The 25,122-nt window shown below is 40.9% G+C and overlaps 4 protein-coding genes across 4 annotated transcripts in view; 2 read left to right on the plus strand and 2 right to left on the minus strand.

Annotated features, from left to right (window-relative positions):
- The first annotated feature begins 10,390 nt into the window (after nucleotides 1-10,390).
- LOC107195224 (cysteine protease ATG4D) lies at nucleotides 10,391-13,061 on the plus strand. Its single transcript, XM_015585028.1, has 6 exons — nucleotides 10,391-10,562; nucleotides 11,238-11,417; nucleotides 11,501-11,848; nucleotides 11,924-12,205; nucleotides 12,394-12,794; nucleotides 12,879-13,061. The coding sequence occupies exons 1-6, from the start codon at nucleotides 10,499-10,501 to the stop codon at nucleotides 13,059-13,061; spliced, it is 1,458 nt and encodes a 485-aa protein (XP_015440514.1). The 5' UTR covers nucleotides 10,391-10,498.
- A 1,807-nt stretch (nucleotides 13,062-14,868) lies between these two features.
- Nucleotides 14,869-16,782, minus strand: LOC107195227 (GTP:AMP phosphotransferase AK3, mitochondrial). The gene is made up of 4 exons (XM_015585031.1): nucleotides 16,499-16,782; nucleotides 15,545-15,664; nucleotides 15,264-15,451; nucleotides 14,869-15,118 (listed from the first exon to the last, which is right to left on the minus strand). The coding sequence occupies exons 1-4, from the start codon at nucleotides 16,665-16,667 to the stop codon at nucleotides 14,909-14,911; spliced, it is 687 nt and encodes a 228-aa protein (XP_015440517.1). The 5' UTR covers nucleotides 16,668-16,782; the 3' UTR covers nucleotides 14,869-14,908.
- A 395-nt stretch (nucleotides 16,783-17,177) lies between these two features.
- LOC107195182 (selenide, water dikinase) lies at nucleotides 17,178-21,117 on the minus strand. The gene is made up of 6 exons (XM_015584971.1): nucleotides 20,569-21,117; nucleotides 19,673-19,777; nucleotides 19,236-19,497; nucleotides 18,959-19,149; nucleotides 18,640-18,884; nucleotides 17,178-18,344 (listed from the first exon to the last, which is right to left on the minus strand). Exons 1-6 carry the CDS (start codon nucleotides 20,852-20,854, stop codon nucleotides 18,192-18,194), a joined length of 1,242 nt encoding a protein of 413 aa, XP_015440457.1. The 5' UTR covers nucleotides 20,855-21,117; the 3' UTR covers nucleotides 17,178-18,191.
- Nucleotides 21,118-23,385: 2,268 nt separating this feature from the next.
- The window catches only part of LOC107195158 (ceramide kinase), a 20,231-nt gene continuing 18,494 nt past the window's right edge, over nucleotides 23,386-25,122 (plus strand). The window contains exon 1 of the mRNA XM_015584944.1: nucleotides 23,386-23,533. Coding sequence (XP_015440430.1) covers nucleotides 23,404-23,533 — 130 coding nt within the window. The 5' untranslated portion in view covers nucleotides 23,386-23,403. The remainder of the gene's footprint in view (nucleotides 23,534-25,122) is intronic.

Genomic DNA, 25,122 nt, shown 5'->3' on the forward strand with positions numbered 1-25,122 from the left:
TGGCAGCACGGAATCTGAACGTGTTATACCGTCCCATTCCCTCTCCGTGGATAATAATAATTAGCTCTGTATCTGGACCATTTTCAGGTGCGGATATCGTACGTTGTCGAATCGATACCGACCGGCGGGAAGGGCCGACGTGTTTGGCCGCCTCTAAATCTCCGCCACAGTTCCCAATCCTCGACGTTCCACCGGCTGTATCAACCGCGGGGGGTAACAGATTGTCTGCCTTTGAACCTGTTTATTCTACTTCCCCGGACGAACGTCCATGGAATTATCCGACGATCTTTCACCCATTTGGCGTAATTAGGTAGGGTTAAGTTCGTGTTGCTGGTTAATATCTAACTTTTGTCAGTAGTTCCACTGATGTGACGTTGATCTCTGAATTTTCAGTTGAGAAATTCAAATATTCCTCCAAAAATAAGTAAAAAAAGGAAACTGTTTAATATCGATATTTTCAATTTCAAAATAACAAGGTACAATTTTCATATATGTATGTATCAGTCTCATAATTTTGAAATAACGATACAAGGGTCCAGGCATTAAAGGGTTAATGCGATACAGTAACTCCTCGATGAGTGTTCGAAGGCTGCCTCGGGCAGTGACAAGGAGAGCTTCCCCGTTGGTAACGCTGACGTTTCTAATGAGGTTTAGAATAGTGTAGATTGGAATCTTGGTCATTGTTTTACGAAATATTTAATGTTCATTCCCGAGGAGCCTTTGATCATTCATCGAGGATTTACTGTACCTCGGTGATCTAAGCTTTCGTAAACGGAATCGCAATTTCCGTTATCCACAAGTGTCCGAATAAGTTTCATCGTGTCCATACGTATTTTTGTGAATCGTACCCCTTCAAATACTCGAAACATTCGATCGGGATTCGGAAAAGATCGCAGGTAACGGTCGAGGATCGAGCGCAAAACTCGGTCGATCCCCCCCCCCCAATCATTCCTTCCGGATCGCGTGTTGAAAGTCGCTCGGAAACAAACGCTTTTCACGTGACAGAGAGGGAGACAGAGAAACAGAGAAGAAGTGGGACAGACAGAGAGAGGGGGCACGAAAGAGTACCGGTTAATTGCGAACGCGCGCGATAGTTTCGTGTCTGACCTAGAGATTCAGATAAACCAAGGTTATCTCGTGCAGGAGGCCAGATCAAGGATCAGCCGTGTTCTACACAGCTGTTACGAAGACACGATCGAACATCTTGTCCTTGATACGGACCTTACGAAAGAGAGAGAGAGAGAGAGAGAGAGAGAGAGAGAGAGAGAGAGAGAGCATTTCTTCCGGCGGCGACGGCAAGAATCCCTCACGGTACTTACTTCAGTTCTCTAGATGATCCTCGCCACCGGGCAACTGATCTGGATGCTGCTGAACGGTGTCCGTTTAACAATCATCTGGAACCACTTGTGAATGTGTGTGTGCCCTCGCGGTTTCCTCCCCGCACGTGTCTACCCCCTCCCTAGCGATCACACGGAACGGAAGTTTATCAGAAAGGTCCCCAACTGGGATCCTCTCCTTTGTTTACCACCGATACAAATACATCCGCGATCCGTAAAGTCCGAGAGCAACCGGAAACGGAACCACGATCGGTTCGACAAGAACCAATCGGCCGGCCCCACAAACTGTACCGTATACCCGTCTGCTGCACCGTATTCGCGGCGAGGCGAATTATCAACCACAAGGACGATCCCACTGACGCGATCGCGGTAACGGAGATTATAACCAGATATTTTAGGCGTGGATGCAAGGGGGATATATACGGGTCCAAGAGCAGAAAACCGTGCTCACTGCTGGATGTTCCTGCGCATCCTCGCGAACTATCCCGATCCCGACGCGATCGACCCACTCTCTCTCTCTCTATTTCTCTTTCTTTGTTTCTTTCTGTCTGTCGATCTGTCCCTCAGTTCATCCGTTCCGCGGATCGGTCCTCGACGGTGTCCATGGGACGATCGAGGGGGTTGTTTGGCAACATCCCAGGGATGAACGTGGAACCGACTACGCGCGTCCGTGGTTGCCGCCACAGCACGACTGACCGGCCGGCCGAACCACCCTCTCTCGGTGATCTCGCCATCCCCCCCCCCCCCCCCCCCCCCCCCCCCCCCCATCCTCTGACAGCTCCAGGGCTCATACCACCTCCTCCTCATCATCCACCCTCCTTCACCCCCGCCTTGAGCAACCATCACGGTCTCTATCCTTCTTCCGCGTATCACGGTCAGCCCCGTTCATTTAGAATTTCCCGCCAATTTTTCGATCCTCGACGATGATAATTATAAATCGTCGATGGTTCTTTCTGGTTCGTTTAGAACAGTCGTCGGCAGCCTATGACCCGCGGGCCACTAAATGACCCATTTGATAATTTCAAGTGACACACTTGAGTTTTCAAATAAATTATAAAACATAAGCATGAAATACACACTTTGAGAAAATATAAATAATAGATTAACGTTGACACCGCGGGTCATAGGTTGCTGACGCCTGGACTAGAACTGCACAACCCGTAAAAATGACACTTTTATCGGAATGTATGTTAATCTCCAATTTTTTATACACTTTATATTATAGTATACTAAGTTATAGTGGATTATATATTACATGTATTAATGTATTACACAATTTAACTTATCATACATTCAATCCTGGTAGTTCTAGTGGTAAAAGTTAAGTAGAGAATTTCGAAATATTTTTAGTTTTCCGCGTGCTGTGTAAATATAGGCCCGCTCTGAGCGTAGCGATCTTAAGTTAGACTATCACGCTAGGATAGTGTTGATCTTGGAATTGGCAATTAGCTGACCGTGAAGGAAAACGTCAGAAAATGGGACTAGCTAGAATAATGCGAACTTGACGCGTTTAAGGTGGCTTTCGGAGATTTATAATAATTAGAAATTAGGTTGAAAATTTAATAGAACAATCTTGAAAGCTTCAGCTGTCGATTGCTACCGAAAAATCGCATGATCAATGATGAAATTATTAAAAAAGAAACACGAAAATTTCTTTTTAACACAAGCCATATGAAACTGTAGTTGATAGCGAAAGATGATAGTGAAGTACGTCGAAGTAGTATAAAATCTTAATCATTTAAGTCAAATTGGTAAAACGGTTAAAAAGTATAAAGGACCACACGGAGCAAACTGATTTTCCACGCGAACCACGATCCCGTTCTTTTTTCCATTTTTTTTTTTTTTCATAGCGGTCCAAAGACCTGATATAAACCTCTTCTCGTCGCTAATCTTTAACGCCGTTTAAGTGGGTCGTTTAAATGCAGACATCCGACGGACGTTGATGCAACGGAACCGGAATATCCGAGCGAATCAGAAGCCACCCCTCCGGAGGTTCCGCGCGGGGGCAAACCGGGTGGGGTGGATTTTCGTTTTAATTAATACGCGCCGTCGCAGCGCTTTCTGATGAATACCACGCGCCCGCGTTTAAGGATATTATTCCCTCCCTTGCCGGGAGTTTATCCTGGACAGAGTAAATCCTGCAGGGCAGGTCAGGCTTCTAACGGTGACGCGCGGGACCTTGTTCAGGCCATCGCGCGTGCAAACGCGGGAGAATCGCCGGAAGGCACGCCAATAGTAAATTGTGTCTGCTCTCCCTGTGTGTGTGTGCCTTGACGTTCGTGACAGAAAAATAAAAAAGAACGAAACGAAAAAAGGGAAGCGTACCAACACGGTCGACACACAGACGTTTAGAATATTTGGTAGCTCGCGTGTAAGGGAGGGAGACTCTTTTGGGCGATGTCAAGCAGTTTGCTACCTTTCCTCGAGGCCCTTTTTGGTCAATAACCCTTGAATCTGACGGTTTATCTGGATTAGGTACTTGGTCAGCGATAGTCCCGCGACGGGTTTATGGACTATTTCAGCGTTTCCCGAAGGGGAAAAGACTGATGGGACATTCCTGGATGAGCCCTACCCCCAAGAATAACCACGAAATAGGTCGAACCGTTGGACGAATCAGTTCGTCTTTTTGATCTCGAAGATGTTTCTCGATATTCCTCGAGGTTCAACATTTTTATTTCGAGAGTATATCTTTTCACTTTGGTCTCGTGTCTCTCCTTGAAAAGAACGCGCGTGTTTTCATCTTGCGAGCGAGTCAGATATTCACCTAGTGTTAAATGGCACCGCCGTCGCATCTTGTCGTAATTAATTCTGCAAATTAGACGTTACACCGCACCGCCGTCTGTGCGGTATGTTTGGCGAGCCTATTAACTTACCGCCGTAACAATATTAACAACCGGCGTTGCCGGTGACGCCGCGCCGTGTCACGTGTAACGGCCACCTGTAAATAATGGGCGGTGATCGTAATTCACGAAGCGGCTGCGGGACGCATGACGAAGAGGAGGAGCTACGATCGTGCCTGTATCATCGGAAAACAGAGACGACGGATCGAGTAGATCGTCTCAGGCCTAACGATGAATCGATCCAAGTAAATTCTGCCAAATTTTGGTTAAAATATATTATATTAATAAAAATGAACTTGGTATAAATTTTCATTGGATAGAAGTAGCTATTGATAGTTTTGATGCGATACTAAGTAAATATCGATACTTTTTTTCCATACAAGTTGTGAGTAAAAGTATATACCTTGATGATATCAGTTTATCCCTACTCGGGCCCCGTTTGGTGACTCGAGGGAAGGGGGAGGTGGAGCAATTAACGTTCTCTGGACAAAACAGTTCTCTGTATTTTCTTTTCTATTCAGGTGTCTTATTTGTGTTCAACGGGAACTTGAGCATCCGGCGACCAGTGTCTCGAAATAGTCGTCGTTGACATTGAAATATCTCCGTACCACGCGATATCTACGTTCGAACGACGCCGTTCGATAGAACTAACAATTTTTATCGCAAAGAAAAACGCACCTGTAACACCGATAGATCTTACAGTCGATACCGTAACTAAAAACCACGAACAGTAAATGGAATAATTACACACGATAAATTAACCCTGACGGATGATAAATTCATTTGTCGGTCGAGGGTGACGGGTAATCAATCTATTAGCGGACACAGGTAATCCGTTAGCGGTGGCAACCATCGTGGTCAGAAATTAAATCGAGAAAGAATATACGGATTCGTTTTCGACGCTGCACAGTGGTCCGAATCGTGTTTCTAGCGCGAAAAAAAGTCCAAAAATAGAAATCTTCGTTTATTACTTTTGGGTATTTATTGGGATTGCAAAAATCTTGGAGAATACCAGATATAACATTTAATTCTAACGTATGCTTGATTACAACGAAGAATGCCTCGTTCTATTTTAACATCGACCTAATTTATATCCGCACTTAGTGCAGTTTGTAATAAATTTCAAAAGAAAAACCAAATTTCATTCGATTATTTTTTCACATAAATGGAAAACTTAGATCGGGCCCACCCCTGGAAAGTGGGGCCCGGGGCTGCAGCCCTATCTACTCCCCCCCAACCCCTTAATCCGGCGCTGGCTGGGCGAATCCCGGAGCGGAGTGTTCGCTTTTCGAGTTATATCCCGTTTGTCCCGTTTTCTATTCCTCCTTCGAACTTTGCCAATCTTTCTCCGGGTTCTTTCGCCGGCGAAACGGTTTTTCAGAGGCCGCGCGTGCCGTAGCCAGCTGCGCTGGATATTAATCAATCGTTCCACCCGGCGGCGGCTCGCTAGCCGAGTTTCGCGAGTTTGTTTTAACTTGGCCGTACTTATTCTTACACGCTTTTCCCCTCGAAATCCCTGCCCGTGTGTTTCACGAACGATTTGTCTTCCCCGTTCATTCCCGTATATACGAACGGGATCAAAGAGAGAAACCGATCCAAAATGGCGCTCGGATCAGCGGTGGCTGCAACCCCGGGCCCTATTTTCCATGGGAGCCCCGATCTAAACCTTCCATGTATGTAAAAAAAGATAACCGAATGACATTTTCGTTTACCCTTTCAAACAATTCAAAATTGCACTAAACGTAGAAATAAATCGAACCAAAGTTGTTAAAATATTACGAATTTGATTTCATTTTACTCAGGAACAAATTGTAATTTTTGCAGATTTATGTATTTTATTGTATGTTTTATTACAAAATCTGTAATAAAATTCCCCTCCCCCATATTTATAAATTTTTCTACACGTCAACACATCTAGGGAAATTATTTCAAAAGAGATTTTTTCTCTTCGAAAATACTATCAGTGGGGGGTGATCTGTGCCTGGGAACTGTAACAATTATTTGAAAAGAGAATACAGATCCAGCGCGATTGCCCTTTCCTCCTGATCGAACCGTGACGAGATCGAGGAACGCGATAGACATTTGATTGGTGGCACACAGCGCGTCGAGGTTTCCCGCCGGATGTCGGGTCGATTTATCGATCCCCCCGTCTGCTAATATATCTATCGCGCAGAACCGTGTCCGCGTTTCCGCGTTTCACGAGCCGTGTGCATATTTGCACGCTTGCTGTGTCCTATGGATGTATAGCTTCTCTAATGAGTCCTCTCTCTCTCTCTATCCGATGGGAATTATCATTCGTGTAACGACGATGTTCCCCCGTATGAATCTTTGGGTTTTCGCCGAGGGCTTACGGAGGCTGTTGATAGGGGGAAGATGGTCGATGATGAAGTCGTTCATCCCCCCACCCCCCGAAGAACTTTGGGAAGAAAACAGAGACTCGGGGGAACAGTTTGTTCTGTGTCGTGCGCTCTCTTGGCTCTTCCATTAGGGAGGTTCTATTTCTGATGATGCCCCCCCCCCCAGGGGATGAAATGCTCCCTCTATGTTACCCGGCAGAAAGGATGTACCAGAAATTAGGATACAAATGGTGGGATTCTAGTTGATGATATTACCATAATATTACTACGAAGGCATCAGATTTCTTGGTGCAATTAGACGTTGGAGTACTCGTTTGAAGCAGGTAATAATTCAAAGGCGAAACAACTGAACTTGAGGTATTCATTGTTGGAATTAATCGAAGCGATAGCAGTAGACTGCGGAAGTTTATGCAAATTCACAATTCTAAAAAATAATATATCGAAAAATTATAATGTTGTAGAATTATGGTTCTTATACTACGTTCAGAATAACAGATAAATAATATTAAACTATATTAGTATCTTTATTTCACTTCATTTTCACAAGTTAAGGGATGCTATAATATTAGTAATACGATTCTCTTAGTTACCGAATCGTGAAAAATAAATTTTTTCATTTAGGGTTTAGTTTTCGAGAAAATCGACTTTGAAAATCAACTGGATACGGGGGCAATTCAATAGTACTGGGTCAGCGCGTCTGTTCATTGCATTCCGTTTCTACTTACTACTATATCGAATACACGCGTTTCAGATTAACTTTCGAAGTCGATTTTCTCGAAAACTAAGCCTTAAATGAACAAATTTTATTCCACATTTTGTTGTTATTTTTTCATAAGGAATCACCTCGTACCCGCTAGTATATGTTATTCGGCCGTACCCTGTATGTATCCTCGGATTTCTGAGGAACCACTGGTCCCCTATTTACTCATTCTTATCTAATGCCATCTCTCTCCACATTTGGACCGAAATTCGACCGCCCAAGGCCATCGAGGATTCATCCACCAGCATCCGTCCGGTTAACTCCGAGAAACGGTCGACCCGAATTTCGGTGGATCGCCGGAACATTAAAAGTTAATAATCCTTATTCGCATCGTACAAACCGTGATTACGTCGGTCCGTCGATATTCTTGCATGACCTAATTCCCGACCTCCACCCTCGCCCGACCCGGCCCACCCACCCAGCGAGCATCGGGACAACAGTGGATTCTATTCGCTGCATAAATAATTATCCACCGCTATGCGTGTCCCTTTGTTCATTTCCTACAATCGCCGAATCTTCGATTAGCATCGTGCACACGGGATTTGCGCGTACATCACCGTCAAAAAGTTTCGGGCTCGCATGTAACTAATGAAGCTACAAGCTACAGTGATTCCTCGACGAATGCCACACGAGCAACGGCATTATCCCCACCACTGGGGGGATCCCTCCCTGGAATCAATCCGAACAGAATAAACAGAAGTGAAAACTCGGTTTCCGCTAGGAGAAAAAGTGACGTAGGGTAAGGGCCTCCTACCGTGCTCCTACCACTTGGTATTTGAAATTATTGAAACTTATACCAAATTAACCTTCGATTTAACATTTGTTTCAGTATCTGAAATAAATTTACCAAGTGATAGGAGGCCCTTCCATTGCGTCACTTTTTTTCTTAGAGGAAGCCGAGTTTGCACGTCAGTGTACAATCTATGGTTTCGGTGAACTCGAAACCACGAGTCCTTTAGCTCCTTAACAATCACACTGTACTACCACTTCCATTAAGAATACAGTGTCTGCAACTACAAAAGGATATACGTAATAGATCGCTTGTGATAGAACGAGCTCCCCTAACATCGTATCACCCCACCCTATGCATAGCTTTAGGGAAACATCCTTACCCCTATCTTTCTTCGTTCTCCCCCACCCCCTCCCAACCCCTTCAAAGATTTACCCCCAAGCTTTTCAATACACCTGCCAGGGGTGTTATTGTTAATGCAACACAAGCAGGAGCGAGATTATTGTCCTGACAGCCCAGGGTCGCTCCATTTCCTTCCATCAATCTTCCGCGACGGGTGCTGCTGGGTTGCCGGCCGTGATCACGCCGATTCATATTTCGCGACGACAACGGGCACAATGCGAAATTTAGAACGAGCGGGAACGTGGTAATCAATGAGGTAAGCCGGGATACGCGTATCTCATTGGTTATTCCGCGACAAGACGCGCATGACAGTCACCCCACCCCCATCCCCCTACCCCCAATGGTTGTCTCTATTACACACACGGTACTTACACACCGTCCGTTTCACTCTCTGTGTCTCTTCGCACGGACCATCCTTCCATCCTTCGCTCCCTCACCATTTTCCCTTTCGGATCGACCATCCCTCCACACCCGATTAAAGTGCATTATTGCGCCACGTCGAAAGGGGATAATGTACCCCGGCTGCGCTCTATTATTTCTTCGTTAATCCTGTTCCCACCAACCGCGGTCCAGAATTTCATTCCACTTTTCGGCGGCGATTTTATTTACGACCGAGGAAAAGTCGTGACTGGAACGAGAATTTCACGGTCCCCGTTTAATAAAAGGAGACACTCCTTTTTTTCTAACGGAGGAATTTCGAGCGACATAGAGTTTTAATTAAGGGGATATATGTTTGTAAAAAAAAAAGGATTTGATCCTGTTGGAATCACTCGTTAAATTAGGATTGTAACGAATGTTAAGAGGTCGGGAGTAGAGTCGACATTTTTTTCATGTGTGTCGAGTGTTCGAAAAATTCGTAGTTTAATTAGTAATTTCATATAATGTCGAGCACCCACCGACTCGGTTTTATCAAGCTCGTGGGATTTTTAATTCCGTGTGAAAGGGGTACGCCGTTTGTTAGCCTCTCGACGGAAATGGTATTAATTAACGGAATGGCGGTGCTGTTTAAGGAGTACTCAAGATCAGTTTCTAGTGGCGTATTACGGGCGATTAAACAAATTATAAATTTCAATTACCGGGAATATATTGTAGAGTTTACGATGCGAATGATTAAAATAATGAGAAGTTATAAATTAAGGAAAAGAATGACCAAACTAATCTGGCCCAGATGAAAAAAGATACAACTTTTGTCAAGCTAATTAATTATTTATTTAGATTAATTGAACAAGACAACAATTCTTCAGAATAGAAATTAAAAATGCGGCTTAAGGGGAGATACAGCGATATTTGTTATTGTTCTCATAGAAATGTAGAATGATTCACAAGACAAATGTATACATGTACAGTACTCTTATCTCACGTTGAAGGAAAAGAAAAAAAAAGACAGAAAAAATTCAGCAATAATATCGATGGTTTCTTCTTTTTTTTTTTCATCTTATTTATTGCACGATTAAGAGCTTTTCGAGTATGTGCACAGTCTGATAAGATAATACGATTTCGAAATCAGATTTGGTCATCGGAATCCGTGCGTGCCACTGATGCAATTCGCGTGCACCTTGTCAGTGTTCAAATTTACCAGCAGACGGCGGCAGTATCGTTCTCAACGGGCGCTTTAAATTTCACATGCGACGCGTCTTTGTAAACACGCGTCCCTTTACTACCACGATCCACACCTCCGCACTGTCTCTTTAAAACTTATTTTCGATACTGTTCGCCTCCGTCAGTCGTCGCGTTTATTCACGATCCGTCTCGCGTTTCTCAAGGCAACGGATCTTGTTTCTTTTTTTTTCTCCGTTTTTAGTGTTTTACGGAGCTGGTATTTCACTTTCGCCGAAAGAATGCGACGTCCGTTTGACAGCGAGGTTCCGTGGTGAACGAGCCTTGCGCGAGTTTGGCCGCGTGCATCCGCCGATGCATAATTCGCGTTCGATTATTTTCTCCTGAACGAGGTTTAAGGAACGAAGCGCACGAAAATGCGCGGAGTTGCCTCGTCAGCGTGATCCAGCTCTTACGAAAATGTGATTGGGTTTCTTCTTCTTCTTCGTCGGCGGTACTTAAATGTGTCGGAGTGCATGCTTTCTAAGATTTACTTGTTGGGCATGAATGGACAGGTGCAGCCCTCCAGGGAGAGGTTAGGTAAGGGATTTCATCGCGTTTCGAATTCCAACTTGGAAATACATTCCTCGCTCGGTTTCCTTTTAAGGCGTTAAAAGGAAATACTAAGAACTAATCGTGACTCACTGGAAACTTTCTTCAGCGAAATCGTAATTGCAATTCAAGGACTGGTGAGTATAAACAAATCTTGGAATATTGGACGTTAATGGTCAACAGTTTCTACTAAAAATAGTCTTAAACGGTTATATATCCATCTTCCGTTGTTATAACAGATATAGAAGAGAAATGCAGGAATATTTTTTTATATTTTTTTATGACATAGCTTAAAAGAAAAACGTTGTCAATTCAGTGACTTTGTATTTTTGAAGCCATTTCTTATGAATTTAATTGACATGTAGCTCATATTCCAAGTGTTGTTCATAGTTACCAAACCGTGCATTGCAGATCCATTGTCATGTAAAGATTGATGGTGATATTCATAACATTCTATTGTTAGGCCTAGATATACATATATGAAGTTTTAGCTTTATCAATTATGATAGATCAAAATGTTGTCACAACTTTTGTTATTTACATTGAACTTATAACTCGATTTCAAAGCATTGTTTAGCAGTGATTGAACATTAAACAGGTGCATCTTAGAACACTAGGAAGTTTCTGATATATTGGTGTATCAAAAACCATTCTGGTTCGTAGGAGGTTTTAGTAGCAGTACAACAGGATTGTTTTCTGGAATGGTTGCCACAGACCGTGTCCCAAACATACAGCTAGGCACTGCAAACAATGGATTACCCATGGATGATTCCAATGTTGCAACAGAGGTCGATAGCAAAGTCAAGACAAAACTGTTATCTATGTGGAATAATGTCAAATATGGTTAGTAGTACTAACATCTGTTTCAGTTGAATGGTCAATAGAAGAAAGTAATAGTTAGATATACTTTATTACCTTATTTGAAGGCTGGACCATTAAAATGGTGAAACCAAACTTCTCCAAAGAATCTCCAGTATGTTTACTTGGGAGAATTTATCGTAAAAAACCAGAAGAGTTTTTGGAAAAAGCTTCCGAGGCTGAGAAAACATTGGACACAGGAAGCGAAATATCTTTAGCAATGGATGCCATCAGTTTTGAAGATGGAATAGAAGAATTTAAGAAAGATTTTATGTCCCGGCTTTGGTTAACATACAGAAGAGAGTTCCCCATTTTGAATGGATCTACATTCACCACTGACTGTGGCTGGGGATGTATGTTAAGGAGTGGTCAAATGATGTTGGCACAGGCGCTCGTTTGCCATTTTCTTGGAAGAGGCACATATTTTCTTGTTTATATTTCGCAATAAATGTAACGTAATGATTGTTGCTAAGTGCAGTATTTCATCACAGAATGGCGATGGCAGCCAGATCAACCAATAAAGACAGAACAACAAAGACTGGACGAATATAATCACAGACTAATTATAAGATCATTCGGAGATCTACCTGAACGTATAGCTCCATTCTCGATACATACGCTTGTATCTCTGGGCGCACTATGGGGAAAACGTGCAGGAGATTGGTATGGGCCATCTTCAGTTGCACATCTCCTGTGCCAAGCGATAGACCATGCCGCGATACACCATCCAGTATTCAGTCACATGGCTGTTTATGTTGCTCAAGATTGTGCAGGTGATAAAGTAACACGAAACTTATTTCAGGGGTGGATGTACAAAGTTTTGTAATAATTTATGCTGTGTCTAGAGCTATGTCTGTAATGATTCCTATTAGAAATTAGACTGGCTCCCATCCCTGAAGTAGATCTGTATATCGTACACCATGTGTAATTTCGACTCTTAATTTGTATCATTCTCTTACAGTTTATCTGCAGGATATAGAGAATGTATGTCAAACGCCAGATGGCAAATGGAAATCTCTTATACTTTTTGTACCTTTAAGACTTGGTGCTGACAAACTGAATCCTGTCTATGCATCTTGTTTAACACACTTACTTACGTTAGACACCTGCATTGGAGTTATTGGTGGCCGACCTAAACACTCGCTCTACTTTATTGGCTTCCAGGAAGATAAACTGATTAATCTAGACCCACATTATTGTCAAGAAACTGTTGACGTATTAAAAGACAATTTCCCTCTGACGAGTTTTCATTGTACTTCGCCAAGAAAAATGTTGATTTCGAAAATGGATCCTAGCTGTTGCGTGGGATTTTACTTCGATAACAAAATGCAATTCACAAACTTTATGGAGATTGCTCCCTCCGTATGTATAACTGTTTCCTGTAAAGATACGCTGACCTAGATCAGTCGGTTCGAATATCCAACAAATCTGTTTTTGATATTACAGTATTTGGTGCCCGAAGATGAAAAGGTCGACTATCCTATGTTTTTGTTCTGTGAAGGGAGCGGAAAAGATCTCCATCAAAACATTGAAATTGCAGAAAATATCCCTCCCACTACCTCTTTTCCAGGTAATGAAACGTACGATGATGATCTTGACGAGTGTGAAGAATTCGAACTGGTTCAGTAAGACGTTTACCGAATAGACATTCAGACATTGAGACAGTCATAGTTCTCGGAGAAAGATGATAATGTTAAATTAATCATAATTCTCCTTTCATTCGTCCATGCATGTACAAGGAAGAAAATTCAGTAGATGCAACTTTGCATAATATTAGACGTTCAATATTACTTTACGAATTGAATTTTCGCCGCAAAGAAAAATAAAAACAACGGTTCTTAACATCTAAACGTGCCGATTAGACGACATGAATAAGTACATCAAATATTTTCCATTCGTGATAAAAAGCAGACTATGTAGACTTAAAAGAGCGTTATCTTCGTCGACACGTAATTCTGTGATCATAACTTAATGCGGCTCTTATATTCTTATATGTTGTTGCACAAGTTTTACTTGCGTTGTTTGATCTCAAGAAAAAAAGGTAAAATGAAGAAATGATTGCTTTTAACAATCGTTGAATATTAATATAGCGTACGATTTATAATTATCCTAGGATCATGTTGAGGGAATATTTATTTGACGCGTTCGTGTTGTGGATTGCGTCGAGACTTGCGTAGATCGTAAGTTGACGATTTTTGCTATGAAGAGTACTTTTTATAAACATTTCGTAATTGCTTAAGGAAGTGTTCCTGACATAACTTATTTTGTAATGCAGAAATACTATAATTCCTTGCAACATGACCGTATTTGATTTGTTCGTTGATCAACTCAGCATAATATGTACGTGTACACGTGCACCTCGCATACCAAACCATGTCTACGTTTAGAAACATTTAGATACACATGAATTAATTTTCACAATTTTTTTCGTAACGAAATATCCTAAATTATTTATTTATTTAATATACTAGTACTTGTCTCTGACGATTATCCTGAACTTATACTAAGTTCGCGTGCGTTATTGCGCCTTGTCATTGCATCTAGCATAACGTTTTATGTTATGAAAGAGAAATATGCGATTAACGGAATGTGTATGTATATAATTAACTACTTATTATTGAGGAACGACTTCATTTTTTTTTTGAGAATTAAAAGAAAATAAAAATGTGAGCATGATATATAATCTATATTATACTCATATTGTTAAAGGTCTGTACACGGCTAAAAAATTGTTAAAATTCCTATATCGGTACAGTTACAAATAAATTTTGAAAGACCTATAAGAATTAACTTTTAATATTTATTACCTCTTTACAAACGTAAATACAGTTTATTTTCTCTACAACACTGTTAACAGACTACAATTAGACAGATATAGTAGAACAGAGTATGCATTATATAAGCCCGATAATTGTTTCCTAGCTTTAATTTCTTTGATCTCTTCTGTATTACAACATACAACACTTATAAATAATTTTTATAAAAATATAACGAATTTAACTCACCTTTAACTTATGTGAATTAACGTATTTATAAGTGGCAACTTTGTTCTAACTTACTGTTCGATTTTTTTGTCTCTTTCATGATCACAAAATAACATGTCAAATCAAATATGACAGTGTCATTGTACGATCTGCATCTAATTACAGAAAGTTAAGATGTAGTGTCAAATACATTGTTTTACAAAACAAGTGGAAATTGTATATACTTACAAGCTGGAAAACTTTGTACTGTATTGATCGGAAACGTTTAAATTATATGGCAATCGTTATATACTTATATAAAAACATTACAGAAAAATAGTAACCTTTCCCGTTTTGCATATACATTCATTCAATTCACAGATATGTGTGCGCATGCAAAAGTGCGAATTATTGAATCTTGTTGTTAAACATATAACATCACTATGAATTTCAATTTCCATCTAATTCATCTTTCGTTGTTTTACAAAGTGATATGTTCTAGCAATTGACTAGCTATGATAAAAATTTCGTGATGGTATCCTTAACGTGTGGCCATAATTCGTCGGTAGTATTACCGCGAAAAGTGTTCAGTATCCCTAAACCTTCGTAGAAGGTTAAAATCGGTTCGTTTGCCTTTGCATACTGTTCCAGTCTTTTTTGTACAATCTCTACCTTGTCGTCGTCTCTTTTGCTCAACGGTTCACCAGTTACGTCATCCTTACCCTGTTAGAAAAGTAATGCTTGTTTAGCAAACACTTGATATTTAAGTTAAGAAGGAAGTTTCAGGCATTCGATTAAGATTCCATTGAGTACAGTGCCAACAATACCATCTTTGAGGTAGAAATGGGTACTTCCGGTTCCAACTTACCGGTACTTTCGGACTATTGAAGCCGACGTTGTAGACTCTGCCACTGGGCAAATGAACCCACCTGTTCTTCACGCGTTCCAGGATTGTCGGGATCGGCACATCAAGGTAAAGGACAAGGTTCACGGGATGAGCTTTCTGCAGTTCTTCAGTTTGCAGCAACGTTCTCGGGAATCCTGTACCAATGCCAACTATTTAGTCAAATTTGATTGCTAGCGCGTAGTGGTCCTACATTCACGGTCACCGCAAACACGTCGTGAATACAATTTTATCCTATCACTCACCGTCCAACAGCCAATTTTTGTCTCCTACTCGTTCGATTTCTATGTTTATCATCGAGATAATCACATCGTCGGGAACGTATTTACCGGTCAGCACGTAGCTTGCCACCGTTTTACCAAGTTCTGTATTATTGGAAATAAATTCTTTTCATTACAGTTACGGTTCAACTGGTTTCCTGTTAATTAATGCTACATACGTTGGACTTTGGCACGAACGATAAGAATACGCGTTCATGCATCGAAAGTGACTCGGTAGTTAACATTGGGTTTTGTTTTAAGCATAAATATTATTTGTTTTTAGACCAACAGTTAAAGAATCCTATCTTTCATAATTAAAAAGAAATGAAATTGTGTTCTTTAACCGTGGCGATACTTTATAAACAAACTTAATGTAACGTTCATTTAACTTCGATGTTTGTAAATAGGGTGAATGAATTGATAAGAACATCCTTCAAAATAATATCAAGAGTAGGGGACTATCTAATCGTGTTCAATTTAACTATCTCCATGACAGAGAGGCTTGTCTAAATGATGTAGTTTACAGTAAATCAAACGAAATCCCGTGAAAACGCCTTCGTCGATTGCAATTATCTACATTAATCGTAATTTTAAACAAGATTCAACTGTATGCATTACTTTTCATTCAAGAATCGAGGAAAAAATAGAGAAAAAAACAGTGTCACTTCTATCATAATCTCGGATTACGATTCGTAACTTAATATCGAATTCTCAAGTAAAACAAGAAATCAGTAAACAAATGAGTGGTAACCTGATAATAGGCAATACCGAAGGAACAATTCCAAGCAAGACACCTGCTTAGAACCCAAAAATGTTCCTCACAATATCGACAGTATTTAGGAGTATTAAAATCGTAGAGGCAACCAAAGACTTGTTCCGGGTTTTCGTTGACATAATTAAAGAAAGAGTAACGAACAGATTCATGATTTCTGCACGTACCGGTGCCACTGTTCATGTGATGACGCAACTTGTCACCACTAGAAATGTGCGCCACTTTAAAATGTTTGACAATTCTGGAGGACATGGTCCCTTTGCCAGACGCAGGGGCACCCAGTATCACGGCCCTGAAGGCCGCAGCCTTGAAACACCACGTGGATCGCGCTACCATTAAATCGTTCCTTTGAAGCAAGAAATTTGAAACACCAAGTGGAAACACGTCTCGTGGTTGAACTCCTTTATCCCCTTTTGATACGTCTACGTCGGTCGGCGAACGTTTAAACGAGAACAATATCTATCACTGTGCAAGAGAGAAAATATATTGCGGTCGAACTATAGTGGGTGACCTGAGTCGTGATTACACGACCAGTTACCCGAGTACACTGACAAGGCGATAGGCCAATGAATGAACATGTCCTAGGTTTTTTAATTGTCAGTGTGTTGGCTGCCTTGGGATAAACATTGAAGACCGAACACATGCGTAGAGAACTATGATGCAAACACTTTGTTGTGTTTCGCAATCCTGCAAATTGGCGCGAAACGCGTTTTTATTCTCATGGGAAGTGGCGATTGAGATAAACACTTTTCAATTGAATCTTATTTCAAGATAAGACAGATGAATAAATGTAGGTTTTGCTTTAGGTTTCGTATAGGTATATTATGTTTATGACAACACATTGAATTTTATTGACAAAGTAGCACTTTATTCATATGAAAAAGTAATACAACATTAGGGCCTGTGCTCGATTTTTTGTAATCTTCTTTTTTTTTTTTTTAATAATTATTTTCAAAAGCGTATGTAACGAGAGAACTAGAGAAGGCCTTATCTTACATTTGGACATCTTATAGGCATTCTATATAACAATAGATCAGGATTACAAATCGTGGATATCTCGTTGATGTCGAATGCCTGTCATTGAGTACTACGGGGTAGTAATGTCTTGGTTTACAACTTTCCAATCTGTAGTGTCTGTGACTCATCTGTTCGTCCCTATTTGTAAGTCATAGTTTCGTGTAATGTACAATTTGTTCGCTTTTTAAAACGTTTCGTTATGCGGCATACCCCCTTAAAATATATTTATAGACCTTTTGTAATCACTATCATTCTTGTGTACCTTAATCAACCATTCTTTGTAACGCTAAGCACCCAAATGTCACTCAACGTGTATTGCCAGTTTGATCCAATGCAAGTTGAAAGCTTAGCCTAGTGCTACCCGAGGCTATACTTACACGTATTTAGTCTTGACTTTAGAAAGACTATATCTAAGCTCTTTAACTGTTTCTGTTAAATTGCTTCCCCCATGTTTCTTCATCATGAAATTCTTCGATAACCGTTCATAGCTGCCTGGAAGACAGCTAGGAACATTTAAAAGATATTTTTTTTTAACTTTCGACAGTTACAAAGAAAAATAAAGAACTGTAAATTCAGTAAACTTTGATAAAGACAACGTATAATTAAAAGTCATTATTGTTATATATCACGTTTTTAACCCATGGAACGAAAGTGTAATCGAAACTGTTATGAAATGCGTTCTTCCTCAATACTTTCCTATCTAGAGAAAAGAAACTTTGTAATACAGTGCGCACACGCGTTAGTGCTCTGAATCCGTGAAGTGTTTTCATGTGTAAATGCGTGTTGTCCGTGATATTCTCTAAATACATGTCTGCGAATAAAGGGACGATGACATTCGACCCTTTACCAGAGTTCGCCGTCCTTCTCCTTAGCTGGAACTTCTATCACTCGCGGCTTATCGATTATTCTGGCTGTGCGGTTTCCTTTCTCTACGATACCGATAATCCATGCCTGATATCCTTCTTGTTTTTCGATATCTTTGCAATACGCCGCAGCCTGGAAATAATTTACAAATCAAAATTCGACGAGCAAAAAATGTTTCCAGGACAAAGTATTGGGAATAGTTCAAATATGTGTAAGAGAGTTGACAGCACCAAAATGCGAAAGTCGCAAATTGGCATGGAAATCTCTGTTTCTCTCCCTGCCGTTCTTTAAAGTATGCAATCATGTGTAACATACTTTACTGTAATAGCAGGGCTTGTACAGAACAATTTATGTGACGCAGAAAATAAATTCTGTCTCGTTTTTTCACAATTCGCTTAGTCTATCTACAAAGTACGATGTTACACACCTGTTCTCTCGGTAGGCAAATAAGCAATCCTCCGCTTGTTTCTGCCGAGTGACCTTGAAGTAATTGGAACATATTACCACACGCTTTCGCGACAGCTGCCATTTTAGCTATAACAGGTAAATTGTGAATAACAAAGGAGACTTCGTTCTTCTGGTGTTTGGCCAAATTTTGTGCGTGTCCCAAAAGTCCAAAGCCTGTGACATCTGTTGCTCCATGTGCATTATACTTGTGCATTAATCTGGCCGCTATTAGTGAACGAAAAAGATCAGTCAGTATCTCGATATTTTTTCCGTAACTGTGAATTTCGATAACCATTCACCTATTCTGTTCAACCTGGCCATGCTGTCCATTGCCCTCTGATAAGCTTTTCTCACATCGTCTTCACTAACCACAAGTTTGATTCTGTTCCAACGATCTGGTTGGTCTAACCACTGATGAGCATTGACAGCTACTTGGGTTCCAAGGGGTTTTGTCAACACAAGAACATCGCCAACTACTGCATTATCTGGGCTAGATCGATAAAGAAGATTATTCTGGAAAGATGTTGTGGAAGTTGGATGTGCAGTAACATATCTAATGTACATTATGATACATACACAATGTATTCGTTTGGCTGACAAACAGTGGATGCAACACCACCTATTGTACACCAAGGATTAACAACTGTTTGACCTCCTGTCACTGTTGTGCCAGCTTCCAAGGCAGAATCTTTAAACCCTCTCATGATCAAAGGAACAACAACGTCCCGTTCCTTTTCAGTCATCTTTGTACTGACTCCCAGCAACATTAACATATTGTCACACTCCGTAACACCCATGGCGTACAAATCGCTGATAACATTAGCGCATGCAATTTTACCTGGAAAAGTACTCCAATAGCAGTGGTCAAACAGGATGCCATATAACAAATTTTATCCTTAACAAAGGAAACATAAATATTACTCGGATTACAGGACTTATGGAACTTCCAAAGAAAGATTCCAGCCGTTGAAAAAAAAGTTCTTTACTAATGTTCCTTATTATGTATGTCTTACCCATCATGTATGGATCATCCACAAGTGGGTAGAAGAAGTCTGTGGTCTGCACCAAACTCAGTCCACCGTGTCTCAGTGGAGTCACGGAGGAATCCATACCAATACCTTAAACACAAAAATAAAATATATTATCAATTTGAGAATTATATGTCATAATCTAAATATAATTAGATTTTAGAGTAAAAATAAGAAATTGGGATTGAATGGATTAACAGAAGATATGTATAAATTTTTATGTGAAATGTTTAATTAGAAAAATGTTCACAATCTAGTTAGAGCAATACAACATTTGACTCTCACGAAATGTTTATTATAAGTTAATTTTTATAGAACTAATTTTTTGTTATCATGGAAAATTGGCGGGCGTCGTATATTTTGATTACGCCGCTGGATCTCAAGAAGTTGAGAACACTTATACTTCCGGTGGCGTGGGAGAAATCGGGCGGGAGACGAAAACATGGCTGCCGGTACAATAGGGCTGAGCATCGTGACTTTGGCGCCCAGAGCATTGTCAATTTCACACTAGTTTGTTTATACTTTTAAAATACTCTCGATAAATAAACAAATCCTCCAAATCAACATAATCACATCATTACAAAGAAAATAACTGTACTGTATAAATACCATCAAATACAAGAAATTACTTAACTGGTACAATTTTTACAAATGATCAACACAATTTTTATTTTATTTACATTCCGCCGGACTATCTTAAAAGTGCATTGAAACACCTGAAGAAAAACTTGTAAAAAAAAATGCAATGTTCAAACAGAAAAAAAATATGCCCATATATAAGAAACAGAAAAGAAAATAGACGCTCAACAGAAAATCAAACATGTCGGCTGATCAAGGTATCCGTGCACGCGTGCAATAAAACAGCAATCCGATATACTCACCGATGCGTGGAATGGCCATGTGCATAAAGTGGGCATGCTCATGATCCTGTGCGCTACCATCGTCGGCCTGTAGTCCCTCAAGGAGTTTCCCAAGAACCTCCTGAGGGACTTTACACCCTCATCCTTTTAGGTCGGCGAACCGCGTAAGGCGGAAGGTTGCGTCCAGATCATGTGCCACGGGGTCGAATGGCCTACGCAACGCCAAGGCGTTCGGATTTCCTCCGAGTTCCAACTGAGCCACGGCCAGGGCGTCCTGGGAGACCGGGGTTCCCTGTAGCTCCGCCATATCTTGCTAAAAGTGAATCTACGAACCGGGTACGCGACGTGTTTCGCGGCCCTGCGACAACGATTCTCCGACGACGGCTTCCGTTGGCGATATTCACTGAGTAACAGGTTCTCACGCGCGCGCTCTCTGTACTATCTCGTGACCGTGAAACCAAGAACGCCGCCGACAGACAGTCACTGGCCCGGCAACACGAACTCGTCGCGAACGGGAATTATACTTCGCACCGGCGTCGACTAACCGGGATCGTACGTGCTGGCAAAATGGACGTGCCTCCTGCTTCCACGGAATCGGAAGAACGCGCAAGGCCACCAAGAGCCCCCCCGATGTCCCTTCCATGGTGTTGCACTAATTTCATTGGTCCTTTCGAATCGACGCATGCGTATTCGCCGTATCGTCGTCAGGAACGTCGTTAGAACGACGCTTTCCCCGTGTCGCACATCGGCGTCTCCTCTACGTTTCGTCGCAACCGACGCGACAAGTGTGCCTTTGTGACGCATATACACTTTACTCTTGATAAGTTCGAGCCCTGACCAGCTATACTTCTTTTTGCTTCTGGTGGTTGAATCATGATGCACGGTAATTGACCAGGCAGTTACACAGTTTAACGCATGGTTAGCTTCGGATCGAATGGAGAAATATCATGATGATGTGAGATTTAAAGTAAATCTGAGACTTAAAGCCGGTATCATTTTACGTATTATTCGCTAAGCACAATACGAAGCTTGATATATTCTATATTCTGGTATGAAATCTTGTATTAAAACATTGTGAAATATATGTGACTAGTCACAGAAGTATGTTTATACGCATTTCTAGCTAGCTAGGTATTGAATTACATTTCCTCTACACTCTTGTTAGTTAACATGGTTAACGAGAATTATGCACCGCGAAAAATATTTTTGAACGTACGCCAATGAAGGTACAATCTGAGTAAAAAGTATTTAGTCGATCGAGGTACAAGTAGACATCTGTGCCTTCCAATTGTCATTTCTTTTTTTGTATGTATCTGAACTGCTACTGGAATTATACATGCAATTGTGGTTCAAATACGTATTTTTTAAAGAACAAATTGTGCAAAGGATGAAATAGACAATATTCCAGACGTGTCTCACTTAACGGTCATCAAATATGGTCATTCATATTTTATTTCCATTGATCCAAGGGTAGGTGGGCGATTCTGTTTGCGATTATTTTGTAGACACAAAGTATAGCTCAGTGAATGAAGATCAGAACAATTTTATTACATTTATAGGCGACTAGACTGCTACATAAATACATGTATGTAATTAATCATTCGAAACGTATACTGTTCTTTGTTACTGTTCTTTTTATTTGCACAATAGATTATTTCCCCATCTCTATACAAAGATAATTCATCCATAAATGGTAACGCGATTACGGACTCATTTATATCATGTGTGTACACCTGTGTGCAGAATTCTGGAACAACGATTCGGTTCTTTTCGTCTGGTTAACCGGAAACAGTCGAATCTTTTGGCGCAAACTACGCCTCATTTTCATTAGGATCTTCCGTTGACTCGAACGTACCGCCACGTCTTTGTCGACCAATGGACATTTCTCAGTGATTCTCAACCGAGACTAGAAAATGCATGGTATGTAAATTTTTTGTTTAGCTATTTTTTCAATTTCTTTCGCGAACTATGAAACTACCACAGAGGCAACGCAAGATGGTAGGGAGAATAAGGAAACATGACGGCGTCCTATTGTTCGTACATAAAATTGTATGTGTTTAGCCATATTTTAGGTCTGATATGTTTTGAATATTATGAAGACAGAGTTGTAGGAAAAGTTTTCGCATATTGTTATTTCAATATTAAAGAGACCATTAATACTGTAATTCAGTTTCTTCAATTCTCATTTTTACTAATTATTCTGTGATGTTGAAAATTTACATAAACATCCGCAGCAGTTTATTACGTATGTAAATACATTTGTCTTAAACTGCACATTTCCGACGTATGTTATAAACAAAAATGGGAGGTTATCTATACATACAGTGTATATTAAAGAAAATTACGTGAATTGCAATTATGTAGACGTTTTTCTAAGGTGATGTTTTGCCTCGGAATTCTCAAATGTGGTGTACCTTAATATTGATGATACTAATTGACTAGTAGCTTTGACGTTTTGCCGTAGATGGCGCCACGAATCATTTTCAGAACATATATACTTACGGGTACTCTGTCACGCACAGTAACCGTTCGTGGTGGGGGCTCTTTATCCGTGTTCGAGCCATTGGTGGCCCTCTCTCTGTGACTCGGTGTACCTTCACCAAGGGAAAGCCGAGTGTCCACGGTTTGACACGACTCCCGTTGGAGTCGATCGTGCCTATCGCACTGCGATAATCGCAGTTGTGCTCGAGCCGCAGACCGGGCATTAGAGGTTGGTAGTGTGTTGTTTGTACGGTGTTCGCGAGTGTTTCTTCGATTCCCGTGACAATTTTCTCGTGGTCTGTCAGAGTGATGAGGCTTCGGGGGATTCACCGTTGAAGGATCTCCCCCCGTGAATTGCCTAAAACGTTCGTCAGGATGATGCAGGAGATCACAGACCAGTCCTCCAGGACTGTGCTCCTGAACACGTTCGTGGTGAAAAAGAAACGGTGCAGGGTCTACTTTCATCGCGGCACGTTGATCTGGGAAACTGAGAAACCACCTTACAGTGAGTACACTGCTCGTTTCTTTTCTGTCATCGAGTAATTCGGAATGTCAGCGAAAGGATCACTGGCGCGTCGTTGGTGGAGCGCCTCGTAAACGATATTTAGGTTCAAACGTGTTTCTGTGTTTCTCGCGGTTTCCAGAGACAAAGGAGTGTCACGCCTGTGGGACAGCATTGCTGGATTTTTAACACTTCCTTCTGGGTCTTCTCGTACCCGCTAGTGTTTTCATTTACTTGAATTCTACGACGATCCTTTGGATCCTTTTGCGAGCTAATGAAAGTTTCATTTGTTTAAAATATTTTCTATCGTTAGTGACACATGTGCTTGTTTTATTCAGTAGCATTGTATGAAATGTGTAATTGTACTAGGGGGCGGAAGTGGGGTTAGAAAATGTTCGCATTGACGGAGTTTGAATTGGGGGAATTTCGAGGGAAATTTACAAACTTTCAAATGAGATTACGATCGGACATTGTAAAATATATATCTTACACTAGTTTATACTTTTTCTTGTTATGTTTTAAACCGCGAACATGATTACAGTAGCCAAGATATGATCGTGTTCGTAAAAGTAAATTTAACTCGACAAATATTAATTATTTTCGAATTGACTGTGTATGAGTTAGGTTAAGTGGTCTTAGCGATTTAGTTCGAAATTTGAATGATACTTCGATCAACGCACACAAAGCCACAGACGGGTACCGCAAAATATTTGAGCATACGTGTAATACCGAGAAGTTCGACAAGCTGTAATTAACGCGTTCGGAACCTCCATTAACTTGCAATTACAATCAGATTCCAAGGTCGCCATTATATTCGTGGTCTTACTTAAACTCGTTTACGAAAAATTAAGTACATATTTCTGGCTTATCGAAACACGTATTCCCAGGTTATCTGTCTGAGGTATACCTGCGGTTTTTTCTTTTGTTTCAATTCCAAACCGAAGGTACAACCAGAGGATACAACCACAATCACACTTTTTCCTGTTTATCCTTTCATTGTGGAATTCTTCGTAACTCCAACAGACGAGGAAAACAACGTCACAGCGTCCTTCAGTGTCCTTACGACGATTTATCGCGTGCGCGAAGGATGTTGGAAGACTATCGGGTCTGCATCGAGGAAATTCCATTTGGTTCCGTGACGGAATCGTCGCCACTGGTTAGACGGGAATTTTCGCAACGGAACGTCGATAAAACATGTTCGAATCGTTCGATCGCAGGACACTTATCATAATGAAATCGCGCAGAAATCGAATCCTATTTCGGGAGGGGGTGTGTCTTAACCATTTGCCCTATAATATCGAGTCAGACTGTTTCGATTTCAAAATCGATTCAACAAAGAAGAATATTATTCATGGCATTAATATATAACTTTTACAATGAAAATACAGTTGTGATAAATGCAGAATTCCTTTCGTTTCTCTGGAACTATCGACAATAACGTAATTCGTCAAGAAAATCGCAGGGCAAGAGGATAACGCAATATAATTCGTCTGGTCACCGTTTTTAGTATCAAGTTGAGTAACGTTCGGCGACTGGTTTCAAGAGAAATCCAGGATCGAAAGAACCACGGGAATCAGGGGGGGAAGCGTCGT

The sequence above is a fragment of the Dufourea novaeangliae genome, unplaced genomic scaffold, assembly GCF_001272555.1.
Source record: "Dufourea novaeangliae isolate 0120121106 unplaced genomic scaffold, ASM127255v1 scaffold55, whole genome shotgun sequence".
NCBI classification, from domain to species: Eukaryota; Metazoa; Arthropoda; class Insecta; order Hymenoptera; family Halictidae; genus Dufourea; species Dufourea novaeangliae.